The 27734-nt window shown below is 36.8% G+C and overlaps 2 protein-coding genes across 5 annotated transcripts in view; one reads left to right on the top strand and one right to left on the bottom strand.

The window, feature by feature from the left end:
• Positions 1-1258: 1258 nt before the first annotated feature.
• Positions 1259-4031, bottom strand: map10 (microtubule associated protein 10). The gene is given in 2 exon segments (XM_065297505.2): positions 1259-3675; positions 3677-4031. Coding segments are annotated over 2 exon segments (2463 nt in total). The 5' UTR covers positions 3901-4031; the 3' UTR covers positions 1259-1436.
• Positions 4032-5003: 972 nt separating this feature from the next.
• Positions 5004-27734, top strand: part of LOC135786699 (signal induced proliferation associated 1 like 2) — a 166050-nt gene continuing 143319 nt past the window's right edge. For all 4 annotated transcript variants that reach the window (XM_065296212.1, XM_065296214.1, XM_065296215.1 and 1 more), the window contains exon 1: positions 5004-5144. The gene's annotated coding sequence lies outside the window, so the exon portion shown is untranslated. The remainder of the gene's footprint in view (positions 5145-27734) is intronic.

Below are 27734 nucleotides of genomic sequence, written 5' to 3' on the forward strand. Positions count from 1 at the left end.
AATGAAAGGTCCCCTGGAGTTGTGTCACTGATGTTACCGTTTAACCAAAAAACTCTTATTTTTAAATAAAAATCACACTGATTACATCAATTGACTTCCTTCTTTCAATTTCCTGGAGATCTATGAAGAGAAGCCCATGGTAAGTCCACTGTCTCTTTTCATTTATCAGAAATCTTCTCATTTATCTCATGATTTCATATGAAGCTTTTAGTTTAAATCACTGGTACGACCTCCTTTATTGTTTGGGAATTGCAAAAAACTAAAATACAAATGGATTAAACTACTCAAATTGAGTGAGAATACAATGATTGACTACATGTGGTTTGATACTTTGCAGCAGCAATTTTGTAAAATGCAGTTTTCATGAAAATTGTCACTGGTGTTACCTTCCTTATCGGTAACACCAGTAGAGATCAGAAACACCAGTGACTGGTGATTTGTTGTGTCACTGGTGTTACTGTGTTTTTTTTCTTTCACTTTCAATAAATACTTTCACATGTGACATGATGATAATTTTTAATTCATTGAATTCTGCTACACTTAAGAATTAAGCTTTAAAGCTGAAAAAAAATTACAAATAATATTTCATAAACACCTTTAATATGGCTAAAGAAGTAAGGTAACACCAGTGACAAAAAAAATGGTGTATGCAGTCTTTAAGTACATGCACACAAAAAAATAAAAAATAATTAAGCTGTCATTTATGTGTTCTCATAAAGTCAAAGAGTAATCTAATGTGGTCTAAGTTTAAATGTTAGAAAAAAAATTTAAGACATCTTGCCATACCAAAAGTGGACGTTTCTGCAGAATGACCCTTCTGCAAAAGCGTGACAACACCACCATAGAAACAGTATAGTATCATTTTCATCTCCCCCTTTGACCTGTTAAATTACATTAAGTTTATTTAACGTAGTTTGGGAAGCATAGTCATGTAATCCAACCAATCAGCACGAAAAGGTTTATATATATAACCTCTGTCCATGACAGTTTTGCAGCATCCCTCCACCAACCCATCGCGTCATTCTCAACTGGTGCCCATTCCAGTTAAGGATGTGGGAGTACTCTGGGTGTGTGCTAAAATTCTGAGCCCTCCCCTTGGATAGCACACCAAATATGATTTAATATGATCTTATCTGATTACATGTTAATGTGAACTTGTGCACTTAATTTCACTGCTTCATGTTTAACTACTTTGTTTAGAGTTCCAACAGCTTAACTCACCATGTAAAAATAAAAACAGCCAGGGTACAAAACAGAAAACATTACAATAACATTTATTAATGCTTGTCAACACATATAGCTCTATGCATTATTCATTTACAAACCACAGTATTTAAATATTGATCAATTCAAGCAAATTTCAGTTGCATCTAATATAAATGTTCCACTTGTACTGTATCAACTATATTTGAAAACCTGTGATGAACATCGTTTAATCATAGTGTATATCCTGGAAGCTTGTTGATCATCAGTTCTGACACGTGATGGTAATTCCTGTCCAATCCCAGAGAGCCCAGTTCATCTTGTTCCTCTCTAGCATCCAACTGCTCTACAGGTGAGAAGGACTTCAGCACAGAGTTATTGGTGGCTACAACCGAATCTACAGAAACCCGACTAAGTGTCATACTTTCATCAGCGGGGTCAGCGTCACAGCTCTCAGACCTCCCAAATGTTCTCCGGACAGATGGAGTTTTTCGTCCGCTGTTCTGAGATCCAGATCTTTGGTGACCAGAATTAGACCCATCCTCATCTTCATCTGAAGACAGACTTAAAGCAGAGGTCTGGGGTCGTGGTCGGATTACGTGTGTGCATTTGAGAGAACGATGTGGAGAGTTGTCTGCTTTGACGGGAACAGGTAAACCTTTACTGATATTAGATCCATCATCTGAGTTGGAATGCTCACTCGAAACTCTGTTTCTCTGACGTTGGTACGGCTCTGGACTACTCAGTGGCTCGGGCGAGAATCCGTCTGTTGCGTCTAAACTCGTGAAGTCATCCTGGTACTCTTGCTCTGAAGAACTAGTTAAGCTTTTTCTATGAGAAGATCTGCTATCTACCCTGCCAGATTCACTGAATATCTGTAAATCAGGATTGGTTTTATTTGAACCGTGGTGGACACTCTGGATAGATGAGACTGAACGTCTGTCACTGCGGTCAGAGTAATGACTGAGTACACTTGGAACATGGACTCGAACCATTCTGGTTAGTTCAGTACCTTCATCTTTTGGCATAGATGTCACATTTTTTGTATGCTTAGTTTGTAATTTTGATGACGTAGTTTCAGCTGGTGTTGTGTCCACCTCAAAACTGTTAATTAATGTTTCAATAGTTTTATCTGAGTTCAACCCTCTTCTCACTGACTTACCAGCATGTTTACGGTCAGATAACGTTTGTCTTTGTGGCTGGAACTGTTGTATGTCCTCGTATTCGATGTATTGGTGATGTTTTGTATGTGCTATTTTAACATGCTGGAGTCTGAGACGAAACGTATTTGTCAATCCATATTTAAGTTTCCTTTTAGGCTGCAACTTTTCTTGGTGTTTTTTTGCACTACCTGCCTTCCTTGCTGAGTTAGACACAGGCGATATTATGCATCCCTTCATCTTGGACTGACTTTGTTTTTGTTGAGGACTTTGTGAGGAAGCAGCGACTCTTTTCTGATACTCAGATTTGGGTTTCGCTCCTGGTGCTGACAGTGGATGAGGTTCTGGTGGCGATGTGTACAACCAAACCAGGTTGGGATGAACCGATACAGGCTGCTGGTGTTGTGTCTGGCCGTTAAGCAGTGATAGTTCATTAAGTAAAGCATTGAGCAGGGGCAGCTGTCTAATAACATCTCCAGATGGAGCTGGCTCAGTGATTCTGTGCTGTTGCTTTGGACTGGAAACTAATGTGATCCGGTGCTTTGCTGCTGTGTTCTTATTAACATCATGCATGTCAGCTGATTCAAGTTCATTATTTTTATCCTCTGGGTCTTCGATATTAAGACTCTCAATTTCAACGTTTGACATTCTGCATGTCTCAGCATCACTCTCCTGTTGGTTCTTGACAGTGGAACTGTAAAACAATGGTGGAGGACAGAATGTAGTATTATCCTGCTCATCATTACCGTAAGACATTTCCGACCATGTGACTTTCTGCTTTGTAGGTTCGGTTTGAGTACAAGCAGCAATGCCTGGCTGTTTGGCATCAGAACTCATTTTATTGCCAGGTTGTCCATCAGGGCTGACTGAAGACAGGACAGTAGCATGCTGCATTTCAATTGGATGTCTGTCTATATTGAATACCCTTGCAGATTCTGCAAGTGCGTTAGGGTCTTGTTCTCCTTTCCCAACCTTATAGACTTTATTATAAGGGATATGAGGAATTAAATGTGCTCCTAGACTTACAATCTTATAGGCTAGTGAAATGGCACCGATGCTGTTACCCATCAGATTGCAAAGTGGGGTATTAATTTTCTCCCCATATGAACTTGGTGTGCCAATACCATGTTTGTCAACATCCTTCTTGATTCTCTCTGTCACTTTAGCAAGAGATATTAAGGAGCTCCCTATAAGTTTGGGAACTTCATCTTTTATATCCAGTACCATGGCATACAGGGGGGTGCTTGACAAATGGTTGTGAAGAGAATCCAAGTTAATTTTAAAAAGACAAGACTTGCCCTTGTGGAAAAAAATACTTGTCCCGTTCCTCTGACTGAGATAAAGCTTCAGCTGGTAGATCAGCGTATGCTGAATGAGATGAAGGATCTTCTCTTCCTGAGGGATATATCAGAAGAGTTGGGAAGTCTAAAAAGCGCAAACCCACTGCAGGATCCAAAACATTTCCACGTGCACAGTCAAAGCGAACAAAATCGATCACGAGTTCTAATGAAAACAGAGTTTCGTGCGTGGATGACATCTTACTTCTTGCAAGAGTAAACCGAAGCAAAATTTAGATATAAAATAATAACATTTGTAAGATAAATCATATATAAATACTGGACGTATGGGAGATTAAGCTCACATCGGTACGTGGATGCGTCGCATCGCCTAGCAACGACACGGTCGCAGGACTCGTACGTCACGCGCGCATGGGTTCCTGGGAGTTGTTGTGTATTTGTTTTTCTTTCGTTTGAAACGATTTAAGCAATATTTTACTGTTTTGTATAAGTGTAAAAATATTTTAGCGTGTAATATCAGGACTAAGTACAACACTGATAAAAAGTGGCTCTTTTTAAGAATATACTTTTGTATTATTATTATTATTATTATTAATAGTGAATAATTACAGTGAAACAACACTATTCTTATTAATAATAATAAGGATGATACTAAAAGTAATACAATAAATGTAGTATGAATTGTAATGTGTATATGTAATTATTTTACAGTACTAAATTAATGTACAGTTACGTTGGCACAAGAACAATAAATCCCCAAAACTTTTATAGGAGCACTCAGTTTTGCTTAAACTTTTAGGCGTGGTTTCACATACAAAACTTGGATTAGGTCTTAGTTAAATTAGGAAATTTAGTTAGGTTTTATAAATTTGACTTTACTGGTGGATATTTTAAGTTATGTCATGGCGAGTTATTTTTAGTTAAGATAGCTCAAACATGCTTTTTAGTCTGGGATTAGACTTAAGCTTTGTCTGTGAAAACGGGCGTTAAAATCATAAATTGTATATAATTATTTTTGCTTTTCCTCAATCTTCCAGCTGGGGCCACTATTACTCCAGGTTCACCTCAACTCACCTCCTGCTGCAATAACACTTTATTCCTAATCATTCCCAAACTTCATGCTCTTAGCTTAAATTACCTATTGCGAAAACAATAAAGATTGTAATAAAACTTTATTGTAATGTCTATTTATGGCTGTTTACATATGCATGCTTTCCCTGTGAACAAGCGAGTAGGCGTGGTTTGGCAGCGGCTTGACCAATCATCTGTCCCCGCGGGCGGAGTCATAGACCGGCTCGAGAGCAGCAGATGAAACGCCAGTTATTGGATGTAGTGAGGGGAGACGGACACGAGCCGCTGTGAGGATCACTTTATATGTTTATTTACGGAATATATTAATTTACAGACTGTGTATTTAAAGGGAATAAGAGTTATGGTCATCTCTCTGCGTTATGGGACTTTCTCTTTTCTGTGGATATTAAGGGTAAGATGCCTGTTTTATTCACTTAAGTTATTTGTTTTCCCTGACAGACAGTTTATTCTAATTAAAAACTGTTTATCTTGCCAAATAATGTGAAGTGATTTAGCTTATTTTATTTATTCTGATATATTTCACATTTGCTCGCATAATTACTTCGTCTGTAGATCACAGCGCAGTCACATTGCTACCTAGACAGCATTGTTTTGCCTTGTGGTCGCGTGTTGCGGTTTATCTTGTGTGACATTTTAGGCATTTGGAGTCAGCTCTTTTGATTTCCCAGCTTTGCTTTTAGGAAGGTAGGAAGGGCGACACGAGGTTTACACAGCATTACTGTGAATATTCTCACCTGAGCTCTCATCACTGTTTTTAGTGCGTGTCCTTGAAATCATACTGAGAACTCAGGTGAGGATAATACACACACAGACAGAGCTATTGACACACAACTGGAACAGTGTTTTGTGTAACAGTGTAAACAATGTATCAATGCATTTATTATTATGGTTATTTACTATTGGCATTTTTAACCTATGGGATAAGGTTTAGGTTTAGTATAGCAGCTGTTGTAAAAATTTGCAAGTATTTGCTTGTGAAAGGACAAACCAGCAGACGAGATGCTTATTTGAAGCAGATGGGAGCAGATTGACTTGATTTGTGTTGACAGCACTTTTAAGACAATACGTTTATTCGCTCATTATAATAATAATGTGAGACTTTGGTCTTCCATTTAATTTCATTGTGTTGTTTGGATTTATTTTGGAGTAGCTCAAAGTATCTTGATCTGATGCCACCTATACTTTCCTAAAATTTCCTTAAATTTGATGTTCCTAAAGAAAAGACACTCAGATGTAAAAGCAAATGTCTGACAGAGACAGTGAAGGTGACCATTTATCCTTCACTTTTTAATGATAATACGTTGTGTGTGTGACGCACAACAACAGTCCGATGTGTGCAACAAAGTCTTATTCAAACAGTACTACTGAGGTATTTGACAGTGTATACAGTCAAGGACTTATAAACTACACAAACACACAAACAATGCATAACAAATGTTTTAGTTTCACCAATTTTCTGTTTTTTTTTCTCTCTTATTAACTGTGATTGCTTGTGTACATTGGCCTCATTTCATCCAGTTGGCCACATTGCTTTCTCAAAAGCAATATTTGTTGACCACTAGGTTTGCTAATAGACAACATGAAAAGCATTCAATCTTTGTAAGGATGTAGATACCGGTATTACTACAAAAATCTGTGTGGTGCATGATCACTAAGGAACCTATCAGAAGTAATGGATGGATCTGATGTGGTGTGATAACAGAACATTAGTTTAGACAATTTGCATAGTCGAGGGTCCAAGTTATTTTAAGCTCTATCATTGTGCTGGAGAAGTAATCTCTTAAAGAAATGCTTGAGAGACACAATCAAAAGAAAAACTTTCTTATTATTAGTTCTTACATACTGGAAAATAATGTTTCATCACTTTCCACTTTGAGGTTGGTAAATGAAAAACACTTGTCTTGCTATACCTTCACAGACCCACTTTTACATTTTGTGTATTTTTTATCTTCTTTCCCAGCTGAATGTTCAGAGCTAAACTTAAAGACGCTGTTTGAATTATTTATTTTAAAGTATAAACATGATAAAATGCTCAGTTTAATTGTTTAATCATCCCAAAAGCCTGACACAATTTGACTTAGTAATACGGTTTGTTCTCCAATAACAAATTGTTTGTTTGATGGAGGAAATGTTTGGGAATTTTTTTGCAAGCCTATTTGCAGAATTTATTTTTGCAATTGTGGCTGTAGTCTCAAGTGGGACAGAAATTAGATACTTTACCTGTATTTATCATTATAATTATAAATAAATTTTTTTACAAAAACATGTTATCACCAGTGGCGTCTCGTGACTGCTCTTCCGAGGGGCACAAATTCAAAATATGTGTTCGGAGTGTCGTGTGTTGCTCGTGTTTTCAAAATATATGTTTGTTGCATCATGTTAACCATGTGCACACATGTTTTGTCAAAATAAGTGCCTGCTGCACACGCGTCAAAACTGTTTATGATTAAAGAGACGCTCACGTTCACAAAATACACGCAAGACACTCCCGACCTTAACAGTAAACTCTGATTACGCATAAGATTATGCGAGTATCTGGCAAACGTGAGCGTCTCTTTTATCATAAACCCTTTAGACGCGTCCGCAGCAGGCACTTATTTTGATAAGACATGTGATGCACATAGGTTCACTCAATTCGCCGAACACATATTTTGAAATTACGAACCATACACATGATGGGCTACATTCATGTTGTGACGAACCTGTATCGTGCGCCCTCAAAAAATTTGTTGCAGATTGTTTGTAAGAGAAAGCTGTTTTCTATTATTTCATTGTTATTGTTGTGCATGGTCTGTGTTGCCCTGAGTTCCTTGGCAAGAAGCGATACGTTTTTCTTCTCATCGCTTGGTTTAGATGGCATTATCACAGCAGAAGGGTGTTTGTCTTGCATAACAGATTCATAACATAATGACAGGAAATGAAAACTTGTGATGTCTGCTCTTGAAAATAACAGCTGTTACGACAGGTGGATGCCATGCAGGTGGCTTCACATCAAAGCAAGTTGTTTACTGGTACTTTAGGAAAGATTAACCATGTATCACATTTTAGTATGCTTTTTCTTAAAGGAAGAAGAAAATGTCTTAAATGTACAAATCATTAGTGGATTTGGTCAATGTAGAAAAAAGCTTTGATGTGTTATGATCTGGACCAAAGGATGCCAAGTTGTTACTGTTATCTCCCTCACTAAATGATATTACAAAGACACCCAGAAGAGTCAAAATGGGAACCAATTGAAGTAGATTAGCAGAAACCATCTGCTGTGGGCTTTAACGGTCTTCATAGAGTTGAACATTTCTGATACAATTACTTATATCTGTTTCGTATGAATCCATATAAAACTGTCTTGAGTCTGCTCATACTGAGGGTTTTAGATGTGAAGAAACCTCTGACCTGCACGCCTGAAAACAGCTTGAATGTTACTCTACACCCTTGCCTCATTTAGTATGCAGATCAATTCACATGCAAATTAATCTCCGCCTCCATTCAATCGCATCAGCTCACACCATAGATAAATACGTACATACATGCTTCATTTTTCCAGACACATAGCTAAGGCAGGGTTCACAATGCATATGTGAGTTGCGCATTTGCAGAATGTATTTTTTTCAGTGCTGAAGTTGACAGGTAAAACCGTTCATGCTAAGCATGTGCTCGCGAGCCTCGCGTCGCAAAAATACAGCTGAAGCCACGGTGCTGCAATGGTTTCAGTGTCGAGTCTATGCATCCATATCTATCAGTAATATAAATATAACCTTAAGCAATTTCCTGGAGCTGCGTGGCATAGATGTGTGTTATGGTTCTTCACCTGCAGCGCATATTGAGTTTCTTCACAAGAGCGCCATCTGGCTTTTGGATGTAGCAACTTTTCACTGTAATTCATTGAGAAGCATTAAGCAAGCATCAGCGGTAGGGATGGGCATGATTAATCGATGATCGATAGTTGATCGTTAATAATTTAGTCGATGACGTTAATTTGTTATTGATTAATCGAATCCTTTTTTTTATCTAATGCAGGTTGCGGTGCCTAGCGTAGCATGTGTCTTGAAGCAATTAAATTAATTTCATTGTGTGGCAGCAATTCAACATTTTACCACCAGGGTGCAATATTTGACACCATACTTCGTTATCTGTGACCTTCCGTTTTTATTTTAAAAAAATAATCATGAAGAGGTCATGATTTTTTGGAACAAATGAGGTCTCTGTTTAAGAATGCGGCTCCTAGCTGCAGGTTCCGCTGCTTTAGAGCACCGCATATTCAAGCGCATATATGTTCCGTTTGTCTAACTAAATGTAGTTTAACTGTTTGCCACAAGTTGATCTTGTAATAAAGGTCTCATGGAGGAAAACACGCTGTATTTTTGAATTCAACAAAAGTTAAATAATTATTTTTTATTTTAAAAATATTAATGATTAATCGATAGTCGATCGTTAATTCTCCCGACAATCGACTAAAAAAATTTAATCGAATGCCCATCCCTAATCAGCGGGCGATTTGTCGGTGAACCCTTATCTGTTTTTTCTGTAATAGCATCTTTAACCTCTGGCTGTATTCTGCATTCTGTTCTTGGGCCTGAACGTTTGACATTGTTTCTATCGAAAAAGGTAAAAGCATGAAATATGAGCAGAGATAAATACATTCAGTAAATTATTTTTAGACCCATCCACCAAACACATGCACACGTTTACTCCTTACACAGTGTCATCTTATGCCTGAAGAAAAAGACGCCCCTATAGAGTTACAGTTACTTGCATTACAACATACACCAGTAAGAGACATTTAAGCACCCATGAATGTCAGTTTGCTTCAAATTATGCTTCTGTTGTCACTTAAGATGTTTCACCCTTTGGGTCTGTGAAGTTGGAGACTAGTGTGGATTCAACCCCACAATACATCTTTGCGTGATACACAATCCTAGAGGCATTGCATAAGTAGGAAAGGTGAATCTTTTTAGGCAGACAAGCTAGAAGAGTAAATCTCACAAACTGTTGTTTGCCCCTTTAACAACAAGGTGCTAGTATCTTTAGATCAAATGTGTAGCACTTCATTATTTGATTTTACAATCTTAAAGCATTATATTGTATTTTGCATATTTTTTAGCAAGATATTACTTCAATATTATGCAGCTCTAGACCCAAATAAAAAAACGCCCATTTGTTGTCTGCCTCTGTTGTAATGGCCTCTTTGTAGATGCTTGGTTTTGTGTCCTGAAGCTTGCATTCTTTCTCTCTCTCTCGTTGTGTCCATCATGTATGTTTGTGTGCCTGCCTGCATGTATTTGTGTAAACTGATGTAATCCATCCAGTGCACTCATGTTATCTGGTGTGGGTTGATGGCTGGATGATGTGACTGCTGGGGCTCATTATTTTCACAAGTGTGCTGTTGTCTTAATGGATGAAGTGCAATGAGATGCGACGTGTATAGCGCTAGACAGTAGAAACGTGTCAACGGGTATTTAGTACACTGGCTATCAGTGGACAGGAATTTTAAGTTGTAAATAGATTAAGATAAAAAAAGAGAAAAAAGTGTCTCAAATAAACCAAGATCGAGAATGGGCTGTCTGACCTCAGTGTACATTTTTGGCAGAGCTTCTGTTGCAAGGAGGGTCATATCAGACCATAACGATATAGATGCTATTGTCTCATCCTGTATCCCACTGGGAAAAAATACAGATAAATGTCCAAAACTCTATAACCGCTGGCTCAACCCTACTTTAACTGTCTTGCATAATTTAAAGCTGTTTATGCACTAATGTCAGACTTCTCATTTATTTGTCATACATACTCATATAATTTTTTGGGTTTGCATGCATTGCATAATCTTACAAAATATAGTCTGTGGTGAAGATGTGACTATTATGTGATTTTCATTTGTAAAGTATTTAATACACTGGATTACCCAGAAATCGGCATTACCATGTAGAAATCTGTTTTGTTAATGTTCCAGCAGACAACATACAGCACATGGCTCAGTAAAATGTAAGCTAAAACCAGCATACATCCATTTAATCCTGTACAGTTTATCACAAAATGCTGCACGAAGAGAGAAAACTGGATTTTTATTGCTTGGGTGATATTTTAAAGCTTTTGATCCTTGTTTAGATACAGTTCTAGGGATGCATAACGATTAATCGCGATTAATCTATAGCAAAATAAAAGTTTTTGTGTACATCATATTTGTGTGTGAACTGTGTATATAAATTATGTACATATAAATATACACATGTATGTATAATTTTAAGAAAAAAATATAGTATTTACATGCATCTATTTAATCCTGTACAGTTTATCACAAAATGCTGCACGCAGGAATTTTTTTTTTTTTTTAGGTGATATTTTGAATCTTTTGATTCTTGTTTAGATACAGTTGTTATAGGGATGCATAACGATTAATCACAATTAATCTATAGCAGAATGAAAGTTTTTGTTTACATCATATGTGTGTGTGAACTGTGTATAATAATTATGTATATATAAATATACACATGTATAATTTTAAGAAAAAAAATATAGTATTTATTAGGGGTGGGCGATAAACCGGTAGACAAAATTAACCGGTAGAAATTTGTCAACCGGTAGAGATTTTGGACTATCGTTTCTATCGAGGTTACGTGCCCACGTCACGCTCCTGTGCGTGTGGTCGCGAAAACGTAACGTTTGTACACGTATTTAAGCACTGCAGTTTTAAAACAAGTTATTTTAAGCCATTGAAACACAGACAACAGATCTGTATGCGTGCGTTCTTTCTGTGTGTCAGGAGCGGACAAGTCGCGCAACCGCTGCTCTTTCTGTCTATGAGGAACGCGCAAGTCGCGCGACCTCTGCTTATTAAGCTCGTGAGCATTTTTCCCGCTTTATTGGCCTTAAATACACATATGCGTCAAAATTCCCGTCTTTGCAAGCATCATCATAAACACGACCAGTAAGGTCTTAAGAGAAAGTAAACAGCTAAAAGAGAAAGCGCATGTGTAACAGTGTATTGGATCCGGACTTTGGTCTTAAAGGGGAAGTTACCTAATTTTGCTCCTGTCTGTCACTCGTGTTAATCAAACAGCATTGAGAAAAAAATCTCTCACTGCTCTTAACTAAATCACTTTTCTACCTTAAATAAAAATATATATAGGCCTATACATACATGCATAATTATTTATTATCATTCTTATTGACTGTGTATCTTCAGAGAGCTTGAGTTTTGTTTGTTTTTATCTTCTTTCTATGCTTGTATATGTTTTTTGTGAGAATTATGAACATTTCTATGGTATTAAAGATTTAAACCTTATTAAAACATAAAAAACTCTACCGTGATACATATCGTTATCATGATATAAAATTAATCCTATCGTGATAGAAGATTTTGGTCATATCGCCCACCCCTAGTATTTATTCTATTTAATCCTGTACAGTTTATCACAAAATGCTGCACGCAGGAAAAAAACTTGATTTTTATTTTTTAGGTGATATTTAAAATCTTTTGATTCTTGTTTAGATACAGTTGTTATAGGGATGCATAACGATTAATCGCAGTTAATCTATAGCAGAATGAAAGTTTTTGTTTACATCATATATGTGTGTGAAGTGAACTGTGTATAATAATTATGTATATACAAATATGCACACATGCATGTATAATTTTAAGAAAATAATATGATATAAATATACAAATGTTAATACACATTTTAAATATATACATGCTAGGGGTGACCCCGAATAGTCGAAGATTCGATGCATCGATAGGAGAAGCCTGATTCGACTACCAATCTCATAGTCGAATCGTCGCAGATGTGTTATGAAATGAGGATCATTTAATTTTGGCCGTATGGGTGCACACATTATCTGATTTCACATATAACAGCTTTCTCACAATATATTAATATACTGCATATTATGATAATGCTGCAAATAATATGTGAAGTAGCAGCTTTCAATAAATATTTTTAAAATGCGTTAATAAATCCAACAACCCCTGTGACCGGACTTCACGTCCATAAGAGGTCTCTATGTTATTAAAGCCTTGCCTCTTTGTTTCGACATTTAAAAGACAAAGCTGGCAAATTAAACTATGTCTTTCGTTCTTTTAATAATTTCTATATTTTATTTTATTTATAAATCACTTTGGGTTATCTGATTTAACTATTTGGCTTGTGTTTTGTTTCCGTGCACTTGAGGCATTTTGCATATTTGTTCTGCACTTTGTTACTTCTGACCTTATTTTATTAAAAAAAATTGTATTTATTATAAACGTAAATTCCGATCTAATTTAAGTATGTAAATTTTGGATAGCTTTTCGTTGTATCGATGTTGCGCTATTGCGTGCTGGCCATGCTTGCGCATGTAATTTAGCCGAACGGTTAGGTGCTCTGCGTCTCATATTTAGGAGTTCATCAAACTAAACATTAAAAAACGGATGTTTTTCGACGAGTATAAGTTTTTAAAATGTATTTAAAACATATATTGTCTATCTTAAAGTTAAACTACAAAACAGGTAAGCCGTTTTTTTTATTTCGGTGATGAAACGGAAACTAGTATCTGCACCGAACCTATTTCTGCCTGACACGAATGTCTTTCTTGTGATTTAATATTATGGTCAGTCGGTGTTCACTTTCAAATTATAGCAAAGAGATTCCTGAAATAAATAATATCATCCGGTCTTTCTGTATCTAAAGTGAATACAGAGATGATCAAAGTCAAAGCTAGCAAGCAGGTATTTCTGTGCTAAATAATAACGCGTAGTGTCTATATAATCATTAATTTCAGTGTTTTTCTTGTTATAAATTAACGTTTAATGAATTGTAAATAAAGATTAGTTTTTATCATTTACAGTCACAATCACAAATTATTTGTCATTTCTCATTTGTCGGGTTTTTTTGGTCATGACTGCTTTGACGCGCTATCTCCAAATTAAATAAAAACACGTAATTGTAGCCGGAGTTTCCAAGGCAGGATCACCTTTGTTATTTTTTTAGGTTTAGTTATCAAAATGTATTTTTGTGTGATGTTCTGTAGATCGTGGCTTTAAAATGTTATGAGGAATAATTAAACAAATGTTGCCTTACATTTTACCTTAAAAAAAATATATATAAATGCATCGTCAGTTTTGTCTTCGTTTATTACTTGAAAGACAGTTTTGGTCACTTTATCAGACAGTTGTTTATGTGTGCTGTTTGTGAAAGAAAATAAAAGTTACCAATTTGTACCTGGTCTGGGCCCCTCCCAACCCATGCATACAAACATAGATGATTCGACTATCGGTCGACTATGGAAAGATTCGAAAATTCTGATTCGAATATGTAAATCCTTAGTCGAGGACACCCCTAATACATGCATGTGTGTGCATTTATCTACAAAAAGTTATTATACAGTTCACAAACATATATGATGTAAACAAAAACTTTTATTCTGCTATAGATTAATCGTGATTAATTGTTATGCATCCCTACTTGTAAAACAAGCAAAATTATATAGTAAATGCTTAGATTTGGTTTATAGGACAGGAGTCGAATCCTTTCCTCTTTTAAATGATGGGAACCGTGAACAAAATTGGTTTAATCTCTAGTACTGATATACTGGTGTCTTGTTATGCTTTATGTTCCTCTTTTAGTAACAGTCTGTAATATTATACCAGTTTTTGTTGAAATGCTACACAATTAAAGCCATAGATTAATGTAGAGTTATTTATGTTACATTTACATTCATGAATTTGGCTGAAGCTGTTGTCCAAAGCACAAGTGCAAAGACTTCCAGTGTATTACAAGATACACCTTTTTTTTATCAGTATGTGTGTTCACTGGGTTCGAACTTTGAGCACATGACCTTTTGTGCTATTAACGCAATGCTCTGCCACTGAGCTATACAGGAGCACAGGTGTACACCTGAAGGTAACTCATCCAGTTAAAGTTAAGATCCGGAACTGACCCTTACACAACAATCTTTCTCATCTAACACTGAGGTCCAACAGAATTCCCAGTGTGGTCTTCAATGTAACATTTAATAAATTGTCAGTTTGAGATCGAGAGAGTCACAGGTCTGCCATCACGCTCTTCTTTGTTCGAGTGAAAGTGGATCAATAATTCACCCTGTTGAAAATGTGCTGAGGGACCGCAGACATCTAGGGGTTAACCTTCTCTGATTTCTCTGGTGGCTCCAAACATTTTAGACACTGACCCTGATGCTCCTGACTTCAGATATGAGATAAGAGGGGATTTAGAGCGCATACCTCTGTTCAGTTTTGACAGCGGGCGTCTGAGTTAGAAAGCTAGAGAGAGCTGTTAGTTTTGTCTGGCATCAGCCTTTTTCTCTTCCTATTTTCACAGTTGCTGTGAGAAATGATGTAGTGTGGTCTGCACAGTTGGTAAGGCTACCGAACCTAAACCTTTGAGAACAGAGGATCATGTTTCATGCATGCTAACCTTCTGGGATTCACAATTCATTTTAAATAAGCTAAGCACCACATTGACTAACCTCAGAAACCACCCTTTTAAATTAGCAAAAACAGACAGTGCAGTACCGCTTTAGATATTAACGTATTAGCTATGCTATAATGACTTCATGCCATTATACTTTTATGACTCCAAATATGGAGAAAGTTTTCTTAATGTGAACCCTTAAACTGGGTGTTTTAATGAATGAGTTTCATTGTGTCGAATGCAGCATAACCCTGACAGATGTGCTGAGGATACGACGGTTGGTGGACAAATAGTTGACTCTGATGAAATAATGTACAAAAAATTATTTTGGTTTACTATGGAGTGCTGCAGGGATGATGTATTTTTGCAGGCTAACCTGGAAGTTAGCGGATAAAAAATTAGGGCTGTCAAAAGATTAATCTGGATTACTCGCATACAAAATAAAAGTTTGTTTTTGCATAATATGTGTTTGTGAACTGCATGTAATTATTTTGTATATATAAATATGCATGTACGTACGTATGTTGTATGTATTTAAGAAACATTTATGTGTAATAGACTGTTTCATCGGACGCACGTGCGATGACGCGATTACGCATCTGAGTGGAACTTCCGGTCTCAGTTTGTTAAATGGTCTGACAACTGAACTTTAAAACGAATACCTCGTCGAAAATAACAAATGTTTCGGTTTCCTGAAAATGCCGATAATGGATTACCGCTATCTGATGGGATGTTTAGCAGCCGATCTGTAGTTAAGATTGTATACATTATATAGTACACATTTTACACAGTAACGATACGCTTTAGCTAGTTCACTGAAAAGCGAACTATGGCTCTGTGTAGTAAAAGCCGCTCCATCTGAAAGCAGCTGATGGCGATTTATTACTAATCAAGGAACCGGCTTTACTGACGAGATGCGCATGACAATCGCATACGATTAATCCTGCAGCCCTTATTAAAAATATGCATAAATAAAAAATTTCTTACATTTATACATCTATCTGTGTGTGTATAAAATAATTACACACATTACACACACAAAAATATCATGAAAACTTGGGCTGTGCAAAAATATCTATACAGCTAACTATCGTGATACATTTTACCCCCTATAGTGTATTGATATTTCAATCTCTACTATCGCTATTTATAAAAACCCATCAAATCCCTCTGTGTGCTTCAAACGACCTCCTCCGCCGCTGCTGTAGTTCACTGTCCAGTTGTCTGTCATATACGACCATTCCGCCAATGTCTCAGAAGTTAGCGGGAGTGAGAAAATAGCAGAAAATTTAAAAACACCTGCAGCTTTCAAAGCTGACGTGTGGAAGCACTTTGGCTTAAAAAAAGAAAGAAAAAATCAGCTCTATTTTTTAAATTTTTGATAAAAAAAGAAAAAGTATTTCAACGTGAAATGTATGGTATCGTATCGCGATACACGGTACCATGGGCCATGTAACGTGATATGTATCTTGTCGTGAGTCCCTTGCCAATACCCAGCCCTAATGAAAACACAAACTTTTATTGTTGTATGCGATTAATCGCGATTAATCTTTTGACAGCCCTAAAAAATTACTTTTGGATTATCGCTAAAAATAAGCTCTTTGTTTACAAAATAAAAGTATATTACATTTACACATTTTGTCCAACAAGTTAATCTTTACAAATGCACACAACTTTTATGTATTTTAAAGTCGAATTTCAGCTTTTTATATTTCTAGTAAACACTTTCACACTTCATAATTCATAAAATTTATATTCATCTGTGAAGATTAACTTGTTGGATGTGTAAGTGTCATAGTAAACTTTTGTTGAACGCAGAGCTTATTTTTGGCATTAATCCAAAAGTCTGACTTTTTTGCGAAAGAACAGTTTCTCGCTAACTTCCGGGTTGGTCTTCAGAAAAAACGTCTTCCTTGCGGCCCTCTATTAATGTGTATTAATTTCTTGGTCCATGTAAGGTATTGATCAGTTTGGTTTGTACCGTGCATTACCAACAAAAAGTACAACAGCATTACAATACCCAGTAATATGGTGGTAATCTGTTCTGCTTTTCCTGTAGTTTAGAGCTGCCTAACGATTAGTCGCGACTAATATAATATACATATTTATTATATCAATATATTTTTCCTTAAAATTATACATATATGTGATTGTATTTATATATACATAATATTTGTTGAAGTACTGTGTATAATAATTATGTAAACAAAAACTTTTATTCTGCAAACGAATAGTCATGACTAATCATTAGGCAGCACTATATTTTTTGGACATTTACAATGGTATTTAGGTATGCATATTAATTTATGATCTAGTAGTACCAATTTATTATCATCTGATCCCATCATCGCTGTCACAGTACTTTTGTAAGAGAAACAAAAGCCCAAAATCTGCTTATGGTGCAAAAATAGACTCCCAATAAAACTAAACTGCTGACGTGAAGATCTGTGACTGTAATTCACAGATTTTAGCACACAGCTATTTATTCTAAGTATAGTGTAATTACTTTAACATGTGTCACAAGGACAGGCGCAGTATGGGAAATGACATTCTTGGGTGAAGATTAAATGTTGAATATTTCTTTCTGGATTGGGCATAGTAAAAGCAACTTGATTTTACCTATTTGTAGCTCATGGTTGTGAAGTGTTAAGTTATAAACTATATTTTGGCAAGATGTGGTGTTATCACAGTTGTAGGAAAATGTTTAAATCTGTTATCATTTACTACAAAAATTCTGTTTCTCATCTTCGCAGGGCTTGTTTTCACAAGTGTTTTTCCCCATCTCCTGTTGAACAAATGAAGACCAATTAACCTTCATTATAGAGTCACTTATCAAGCAGTTGTGTATTTAACCTCACCTGTCAGTAGAGCAGCTAGTTAGCATCTATCAGTGTCTCTGCTGTAGGTCAAAGCTAAAGCATGAAAGAAATGAATGCAATACATTTAGTCAAACCAAAATGTATTCACTTTGTTGTTTGAGTAGCACACAGGAGTACAGCGCTTATCTTATCTTCTCTTGGTCCAGAAGTTTCCTGAAGTACTGTACAATTGCTGATGACCGTTTCATGAATATGAGTCAACAGTCAGGAGGTCTGACAACAATTAGTTTACATCATGTTAGTTTCCTTTATTATCAGAGATGTTGGTTACTAGCAAGTGCTTTCATGATCTTTCTTAAAGTAGGCTATGTTTTTGGCAAACGGATATTTGAAAGCTGCAGTACTTTGATATAAGTAAAAATAAATCTTCCCCTACTGTAAAGTGGATTAGAAAGGAAAGCTCCATTTGAGCCTGGCAGTAAACTATTTCAATATCAAAATCTGACGGGTTGTTTCTTAAATATTTTGTTACCGTAGTAGTAAGTGTCCGGTCATGACTGATCTTAGACAGTTTTAGCAACACATGACTTCAATGAAATGGTGCTAACAGCAGTATAATAAAAGACACCAAAAAATACTAAAACCCATTCTGTTTCTGTAATATAAATAAATAATACCACTAAGGCCACGCAATATATCAAAATGAGCGAAAATGCTGTTTATGTGCATATCGCGATTAGTGATAGGCCAATATTATGCAGAGGCCGATATATCGGGCTTTATTTTGATTTTTTTTTTATTATCAGCATCGGACGATAAAACTTTTTAAACCGACAGTTAATATTTCTATTACTTAAAATTTGTTGTTTGTATTGACAAGACACTTAGTGTTACTCAATGTAAACTCTGACATACAGTAAAATGACCAATCATTATTCACTTTTTAACATGACGTTATCAAATCGCCCGTACAGCTTTCTTAATACCGGCTTTGGCACCAAAACACATATCGGTCGAACACTAACCGCGATATTGATACCGCAATGGTTTGCGATGAATATGATCCAAGTTTTAGTTCGATGCAGATCATTTCAATATTTCAATATCGCACTTCTCACAGACGTTTTTTCACTGTAGTGCTGCCTCACGATTAGTCGCAATTAATCGTTTTCAGAATAAAAGTTTTTGTTTACATAATATGTGTGTGTACTGTGTATAATAATTATGTTTATATAAATACACACACATACATGGATAATTTTAAGAATTTTTTTTAGATATAATAAATATATATATCATGAGGCAGCACTACTTCACTGAATTTGCACTTTACTGTTTTGTTTTGCTTTGCACAATGAAATATAATTTGCACATTTTCCAGCATCAAGTTCAATCTGTAGTTCTTCCCAAATTTAGTTTCTTCTTAATTCGATTTTTCTTATTAACTCATTTTCTATTTTTTTTTATAAATTGTAAGATTTATTGTCTCTAATTTAATTTCTGATTACTTTTTATTTTTTGGCTTAACTTTAGCAACAAAACCATTTTTTTTTAAAATTAAAACTAAAGATTCTTTATAATATTCTATAAATATTATTTTATATTTGTATCATACATTAAATTTTTTAATGTTAATGGAAACATAAGTAATTGTTTCACTGACTGCCACTTTTTATAACATACTCTGGTCACACTGGATGGTTGTTTACAGGATATAAGTGATTTAACAGGAAGAATCTGAAATGTTCTTCTATCTGTCGTGTGAAGGAAATTCACAAGTCCTTTCTTTCCTGTTGCCTTGTGGCTCTGTATTGTTCTCATATGGGACACAGAGCACTATTGTACTGTGAGTCAAAACACACTGAAAGCAATTGTCATCATGTTTTTGGTGGCCGATGTCAGAGCTGGGTAGTTAATACTGATGGTATCTCTGAAACAAGATTATAAACATCCACAGCTGTGAGTCGAAAAAGGCTGTGTCAGGGACATGCTCATATTTACAATGCATTAATCTCTGGTGATGTAACATCATCTAATACATAGTACAAGTTTTGATATTATTGCCTAAAAATTTTTGGTATGTGCTTTTGACCGACAGATGGGTTTCTTTATGTGTCTGGAGGAATAATTTTTTTTCCATGTTTAAGTGCTATAATTGGGTCCCCAGTACTTTTATCAACCTAAAAAACTTGAAAAAGAGCAACCCAGTAACTTTGTTTTGGTAAACCATTCTCTGAAAGCATGTGCAGAAATAGGTTGTTGAAATTTGGCTCCCCTTGTGATGTCAGAAGGGGATAATACCGCACCTCAATCGGCACTACCCTACCATGGCACTACCATTTAGTGCAGAGATCAGCTTATTTGCATTTTAAAGGATACACAAAAAAAAACCGGCACATTTCTGCTCACACCTACAAAGTGGCAATTTAAACATAATAAATCATGGTATGGTATTTTGAGCTAAAACTTCACATATGTACTCTGGGGACAACAAAGATTTATTTTACATCGTAAAAATATTTGTGAAATGTCCCCTTTACACTGTAAAAAAAATCCGTAGAAATTGCAGCTGAGTTGCCGGTAATTTACCGTAGATTTAAATTTATGTTATTTACTGGCAACATTTTGTTCAAAGTTAAATGAACATTTAACATTTACAAGTCTTTGTCTTTACAGAGTAAGGGCACACTCACATTATCCAAACCAAACCAAACCAAGCCCCAGCGCGATTGTCACCCCTCCCTACTCCCCCAGATGCACGCACTCACACTGTACTTGTATCGATCCGAGTCCGGGCGCGCTTTCGTCATTAAGATGCGATTGTTTTGAAAAAAGCAGGAAGTAAAGCTCTCTCTTAACACTGGAACCCACCGTAATGATAAGTCTGTGTTTTTTATTCGGAGTCGTTTGGTGCCCGATTACAGACAGCCCTCTCACATGTCATCATATTGCTTAGTTCATCTGTCACGTGCGCAGCTCGGACATTCACGTAACCCCGCGGCGCGAATCAAAAGGTTTTTACGGAGGCAGATGAAGGTGAGTGGTCGCGCAGCTGACGTCTTCACCTTTTGAATCGCGCTCAGGCGCGAATGCGCTCACACCACAGCCTTCCGCGCCTGAGCCCAAGTGAACCGCGCTCCGGCCCACCTCTGCAACCCGGCCGCGGCGCGAATAACCAATCCGCGCTCGGGCGCGGAACAGAGCAATCACACTAGTCAAACAAACCAGGCTTTGGGGGTCAAACGCGCCCGAGCGCGGTTTGGTTTGGATAGTGTGAGGGCGCACTCACATTATCCCAACCAAACCAAACCATGCCTGGGCGCGAATGCCACCCCTCCCTACTCCCCCAGGTGCACGCACTCACACTGTACTTCTTATCGATCCGAGTCCGGGCGCGCTTTCGTCATTAAGATGCGATTGTTTTGAAAAAGCAGGAAGTAAAGCGCTCTCTTAACACTGGAACCCACCGTAATGATAAGTCTGTGTTTTTTTTTTTCGGAGTCGTTTGGTGCGCGATTACAGACAGCCCTCTCACATGTCATCATATTGCTTAGTTGATCTGTCACGTGTACAGCTCGGACATTCACGTAACCCCGCTGCGCGCATCAAAAGGTTTTTACGGAGGCAGATGAAGGTGAGTGGTCGCGCAACTGACGTCTTCACCTTTTGAATCGCGCTCAGGCGCGATTGCGCTCACACCACAGCCTTCCGCGCCTGAGCCCAAGTGAACCGCGCTCCGGCCCACCTCTGCAACCCGGCCGCGGCGCGATTAAACAATCCGCGCCCGGGCGCGGAACGAAGCGATCACACTAGTCAAACAAACCAGGCTTTGGGGGTCAAACGCGCCCGAGCGCGGTTTGGTTTGGATAATGTGAGTGCGCCCTGAGTGGATAGTGTGAGTGTGAGTTTTTTAAAACTAAAAAACAGCATCAAGCAAAACATTCTGGGAAACAAAATCTGAAGCAAAAAACAGAAAAAGGTTGATGATGATTTCTGGTTCCCAGAATGCTTTGCATGAGGCTGTTATTGTATAGTTTTATTCTGTAAAGATAAAGACTTGTTAATATTTCAAATTTATTTAACTTTGAACAAACTCTTGCCAGTAAATAACATAAATGTAAATCTACGGTAAATTACCGGCAACCCAGCTGCAATAACATTGAAATTTTTACGGACTTTTTTTACAGTGTAAATATTGGTAGCTGTATTAAACTGTAGATGTAGCTGGTGTTCGTCCTAAATTTTGGACCAAATATGGACTTTCATTTTGTGCCAATCGCTTCCATGAAACCGTTAAGTGACCCGTTTGTAATTTTGATTTATTACGGTGCTTGTGAGTTGATTCTTTGCCACCGGTCTATTACTCAGAAGTCTTTGCAGCAGTATATCATCCAAGTGCAGTCTGAGAGGAAGATCAGAAAAGCTGAGGGTGGCATTTAGGACAGGGTCTTTTTTTTTAAACCCCCATTCCTTCCTCAAATGCAAGCCTGGGGCTCAGTCTGGCAATACAGCGCTAAGCTCTGATCCCAGGCCAGGAGTTAGAGCTCTTTCCCTGTAGACACATCACAGACCCCTCTGCTCCTGTCAAACTGCTCAATGTAGCATGTGATCTGCAGCCTATAAGAGAAGCTAAAGAAAACCCATGTGAGTATGAGAGAGAGGTCAGAGGAAGTCTTTTTATATGGTGTGGACATATTAAGATCATTATTATAGGCAAACACCTTTAGTGAAGCGATTAATGCAACTCTTTTGAGGACAATTTGTTTGATTAAAAACACAATCAAATATTAAATCTGTGGCTTTCTTTCCTGTAAATGTCATATATATATAGGCAATCATTTTTTTGAGCTCTGACTGTGAACTTAAGTCAAAGATGATGATAATACCTCACCGCCCTCCAAAACATCTCTGAGACTTTAGTCAGAAAGCTGCAATGAGGCGATAAGGAAGTCGTGTTGTTTTTTTGGGTCTGTGTGGTTCAGATCAGCTGGGGTTTGGACGAGCACCTTCATCTGTTCATTTCTATAGGGACGTTCTTACAATGTCACTTTGAATTCTATAAGCATTGATCCTATGTGTTGCATGATGCATCCCTATATGAGCTTTGAATAGAGGATCTAACGCATACCATTATCAGTGTTTTCAGGACACCCATGGTGGAGCAGTAAGCCCATGTGCTTCAGATACACTAAACTGCGATGATCATTTGGGTGAAACAAGTTCAGATTTGGTCCAGAGGTGTTTATATTTTAAGGCCACAGTGGTGTTGCTTTAAAAGTGGATGAATTTATAACAACATCTCACAAGTTTACCTGTGCCAACAGTCTAATGCTATCTTATGGCAATTCGTATGCATTTAACAAGGTGGCTAATTTGTATTAATTTGTTAGGGCTGCATAACAGAATTATTTGCAGAATAAAAGTTTTTGTTTACATTACCGTATTTTAAAGTCTATAAGCCGCGTTTTTTCATATCTTGGCTGGTGCTGCGTCTTATAGTCAGGTGCGCCTTTTAAGTCAGTATGAATTAATTTTGACATTTATGAGGCAAGAGACAACTGAACATTACCATCTACAGCCGCGAGAGTCCGCCATACGCTGCTTCTGTATTTATGTAATTCAATAGATTCAGTAATGTGGAATGACGAGTATACGAACTTCACGCTAGTTGGCTTGCTCGGTTAATTTAGCCTATTCAACCTTCCAGGAAAGTTCTGTATGCTATGGTTTTTCGTTTAAATAACTAGGGATGCACCGAATATTCGGCCACCGAAAATTTTTGGCCGAAAATAGCCCAAAAGAGTATTTTCGGCTTTCGGCCGAAACACTTTTATCACCGAAACAATACGGCCGAAATGTTGTGATGACGCAAACAGAAACCGCGACCTGCACGTGCTTGTCTGAAGCAACATGTACATGTATGCGGCGTGGATGTATTTAACCGCAAAAAGGCGCTAAAGTACGCACAGAGGCACATGCGGTTGTGTCCGGTCCAGACGTGATCATCACAGTGAGTACGCCCTTCAAAGATCAGAACTCTTGATGTGTAAACTTTAGAGAGAGTCGCGCAAATGTGTCTCATGTATAGTCCATTAACATACATGTGGCGAATAAAGCAATGAAAAACAACGTAACGTTTTTATGCTGCGCTGTTTGGGATTCGCCTTCGTTCTCTGTGTGCGCGCGCGTTTAAGTGCCCTCAATAGTGCACACACGAGTAAGACGCAAACAAGCGAACGTAAAATCTTTCTGTTATTGACAGGGCACATAAACAAAATTATCTCCAAAGTATTCTTTTTCTAATAAAAACATTTGTTTATGTCTTAAGTGTATGTATAGATTACAGTCATAAACCAGTCTCTGCTTATTTGAAGAGATAGTAACCTCAATTAACCTACTTAAGTCTAACAAAGAGACAAATAGCTCTAAAAATAATAATATATTTAATTTATACAATAAAGACAGTGTTATGACTCATTTAATTCGATTTCTGTATCTAATGCTAATGTTAGCCCTTATTAATGTGCAGCTTTGTTCTTTTTTATAAATGTTTGTAATTTCTTTATTTGTTATTAGATTTTCCCCACCACCTTTTTGCTGATCTGAAAAATAATCCAATCTGAAAAACTGTAATGTGATCTGAACCGTGAGTTTTGTGATCTGTCACACACCCCTAGTAAAGTTAGTACACAGTGATAGCCATAAATGCATTTGTACTAATAATTGGCATAATAATTTATTTCGGTGTTTCGGTTTTTCGGCCTTGGTTTCCTCATTTTCGGTTTTCGGTTTCGGCCAAGAATTTTCATTTCGGTGCATCCCTATAAATAACTGCTAATATTATTTTATTGTACAGACATCTATTCAGCCTGCTGTTCTGTCTGCTATTGTTTAGTTGAATAACTTGCCTTTCCAGATTAAATGTCTGTTCTTCGGCTTGGATTTTGTGAAATAATTTTCTAAATAAACGCGACGTATACCGGTAGTCCACTGTGACTTATATGTGTTATTTCGTCATTTTTGAATGATGCAGCTTATACTAGGGTGCGGCTTATAGTCTGGAAAGTACGGTATATATGTTTGTGTACTGTGTATAATAATAATAATAATTGTATATATAAATACACACACATTCATGCATGTATATAATTAAGAAATGTTTACATGTGTATATACATTAGTACATTTATACATTATATAAATACTTAATATATAAATATATTTTTTCTTAAAGGACAAGTTCGGTATTTTAGACTTAAAGCCCTGTTTTCAGATTGTTTATGGTGAAATAGAATGGTTTTGACTGAAATTTCGACATTTTCGGCTGCCCTGAGAATTTTCGCGTGTTTGTGTTTCAGCTCAGACCTCTACAATGGGTTTAATGGTGCACTGGAACAATCCTTCCTAAAATGCATTAAACTTTCGTTTACAAAGACGAGAAACTCACCGAGTGGTCAGGGGTGTTCACTGGTATGCTCACACAAAAATCGCTGCAAAAGATGCTTTCCAACAGCTGTTTTAGCATTCGTTGTTAACTTGTGGACCTATTTCCCCAAACGCCTCACACCCGTACATTCTTCCGCTTAGAGCTTGAATAATAAACACTCCAGCCCAGGTGGTGGCGCTAATCCGCCTTTGCCAATTGCAAGAATAGAAACAAAGTTCCCGGCGCGGAGTAATACCGTACCTCACAGGACGTCTAATACAGTCAATGGAGTTGGTAAAAACTACAATAAAACCTGTTGGAATGCGTCTTTTGGAGCGATTTTTGTGTGAGCATACCAGTGAACACCCCTGACCACTCGGTGAGTTTCACGTCTTTGTAAACGAAAGTTTAATGCATTTTAGGAAGGATTGTTCCAGTGCACCATTAAACCCATTGTAGAGGTCTGAGCTGAAACACAAACACGCGAAAATTCTCAGGGCAGCCGAAAATGTCGAAATTTCAGTCAAAACCATTCTATTTGACCATAAACAATCTGAAAACAGGGCTTTAAGTCTAAAATACCGAACTTGTCCTTTAAAGTTATACATGGATGTGTGTGTGTGTGTGTGTGTGTGTGTGTGTGTGTGTGTGTGTGTGTGTGTGTGTGTGTGTGTGTGTGTGTGTGTGTGTGTGTGTGTGTGTGTGTGTGTGTGTGTGTGTGTGTGTATTTATATATACATAATTATTATACACAGTACACAAATTAGTGTATTCTTCAAAAAAGAATAATTGTTTTTTTATATATAATGTAAAAAAAACAATTATTCTGCAAACGATTAATCGCAATTAGCAATTAATCATTATGCAGCCCTAATTTGTACGTCCACCTTTGTACGTTTTTGTACAATTTGCTTTTGCCTGTGATGTTGGTGTAAGGGGTGGGGTTTATTATTATTTCTTATTCATATTTTAAATTCATATGAATTAGCCAACTCATCAAATACATAAATTCTCGTAAGATCAGGCTGGGTTTACCCATACCATTCTTGAGCACTGTGTGCTGTAAGCACGCTAATATCATCTCTAAAAAAGAGGATGTTTAGTAGCCTAAGTCTAGTTAAAGAAAAAGTTCATCATGTTTTTTGTTCTGCTAAACACAAAGGAACACTGAAAATAATCATTTATTCAATTAACTACATTTTTTTAAGGTAAGTGGTCGAAATTAATTTATTTAAGCTACATTTAAACAAAAAAATTAGAATTACAAAACAAAACAAAAAACTTTTGAAAGATATTTGTAGTCAAGCAGAAAACAGGAGTACCATTGACATCCATAGTAGGAAAAACAAATATTATGCTGAGAAACATTTTTTTTAAATTTACAAACAAACTTGAGGGTAAGTAAATGATGACAGTATTTTCATTTTTGTGAGAATTATCCTTATAAGCTCACTAGTTGACCTCACTAACTGACTAGTCAGTTGTTAAACAACCATTTCTATGAATAATAAGTGTTTTTATTACTCTTTAGATAATACATCTTTGTGTCTGAGCTTTGTGCTCCTGTTAAACGCTGTGACTTATCAGATTAGTAGCGGGGATGCTTCTGAAGGTCAGAGGTGCTTTCATCACTAGGTCCTGATGTCAGATCACATCAGCAGTCAGTGGAAGAAAACCTGCCGTGATCACAACCCCTCATCAGATGCATTAACAATCAGTATGAAGGATAGGGTAGAGACACACCTGCTGATAATATCATCAGACAATTGTGAATTTACATAACTGTGCCACCTTATATCACCCACGGACTGATGCATTGTATTTGTTTAGTAAACAAATGTAATATTGGTTTATTTTTAACTTTATTTTACTAAACATAAAAATGCAAAATGTATATTGATGCTATTTTGCTCGCATTTTTCTTTGGTTTGTCCTTCTTATTTATAAGAGAAATATTTTGTGGCAGACAGTGTTACACATGCAAGTTTGCTGGCATCATTTTGTCTGTATGTGGTCTGATTTAACAGTTGTGGTCTTGAATATACATTTATGCACTTTATAGGGTAAATGACCTTGATAAAATGGTCTAAAATGGCGTTTTCACTTCGTGGACCTAACAGCTTAAATATACCGCAGAATTGATGATAATTTGGCAACATTTTATATGCAGATTCACATTTATTTTGGATGTGTGCCACCAAACATGACTGCATCATACATCTTTTATCCAACAAGTCAAGTAGTGCATTCATTGTGAATTTTACCAAAGAAATGCAAATACAGATGTATTTGGCATGGCTCTTTCTGTGTCTTTAGATGTGATCTGATTCTTTAGC

Source organism: Paramisgurnus dabryanus, chromosome 20 (genome assembly GCF_030506205.2).
Source record: "Paramisgurnus dabryanus chromosome 20, PD_genome_1.1, whole genome shotgun sequence".
Classification (NCBI taxonomy): domain Eukaryota; kingdom Metazoa; phylum Chordata; class Actinopteri; order Cypriniformes; family Cobitidae; genus Paramisgurnus; species Paramisgurnus dabryanus.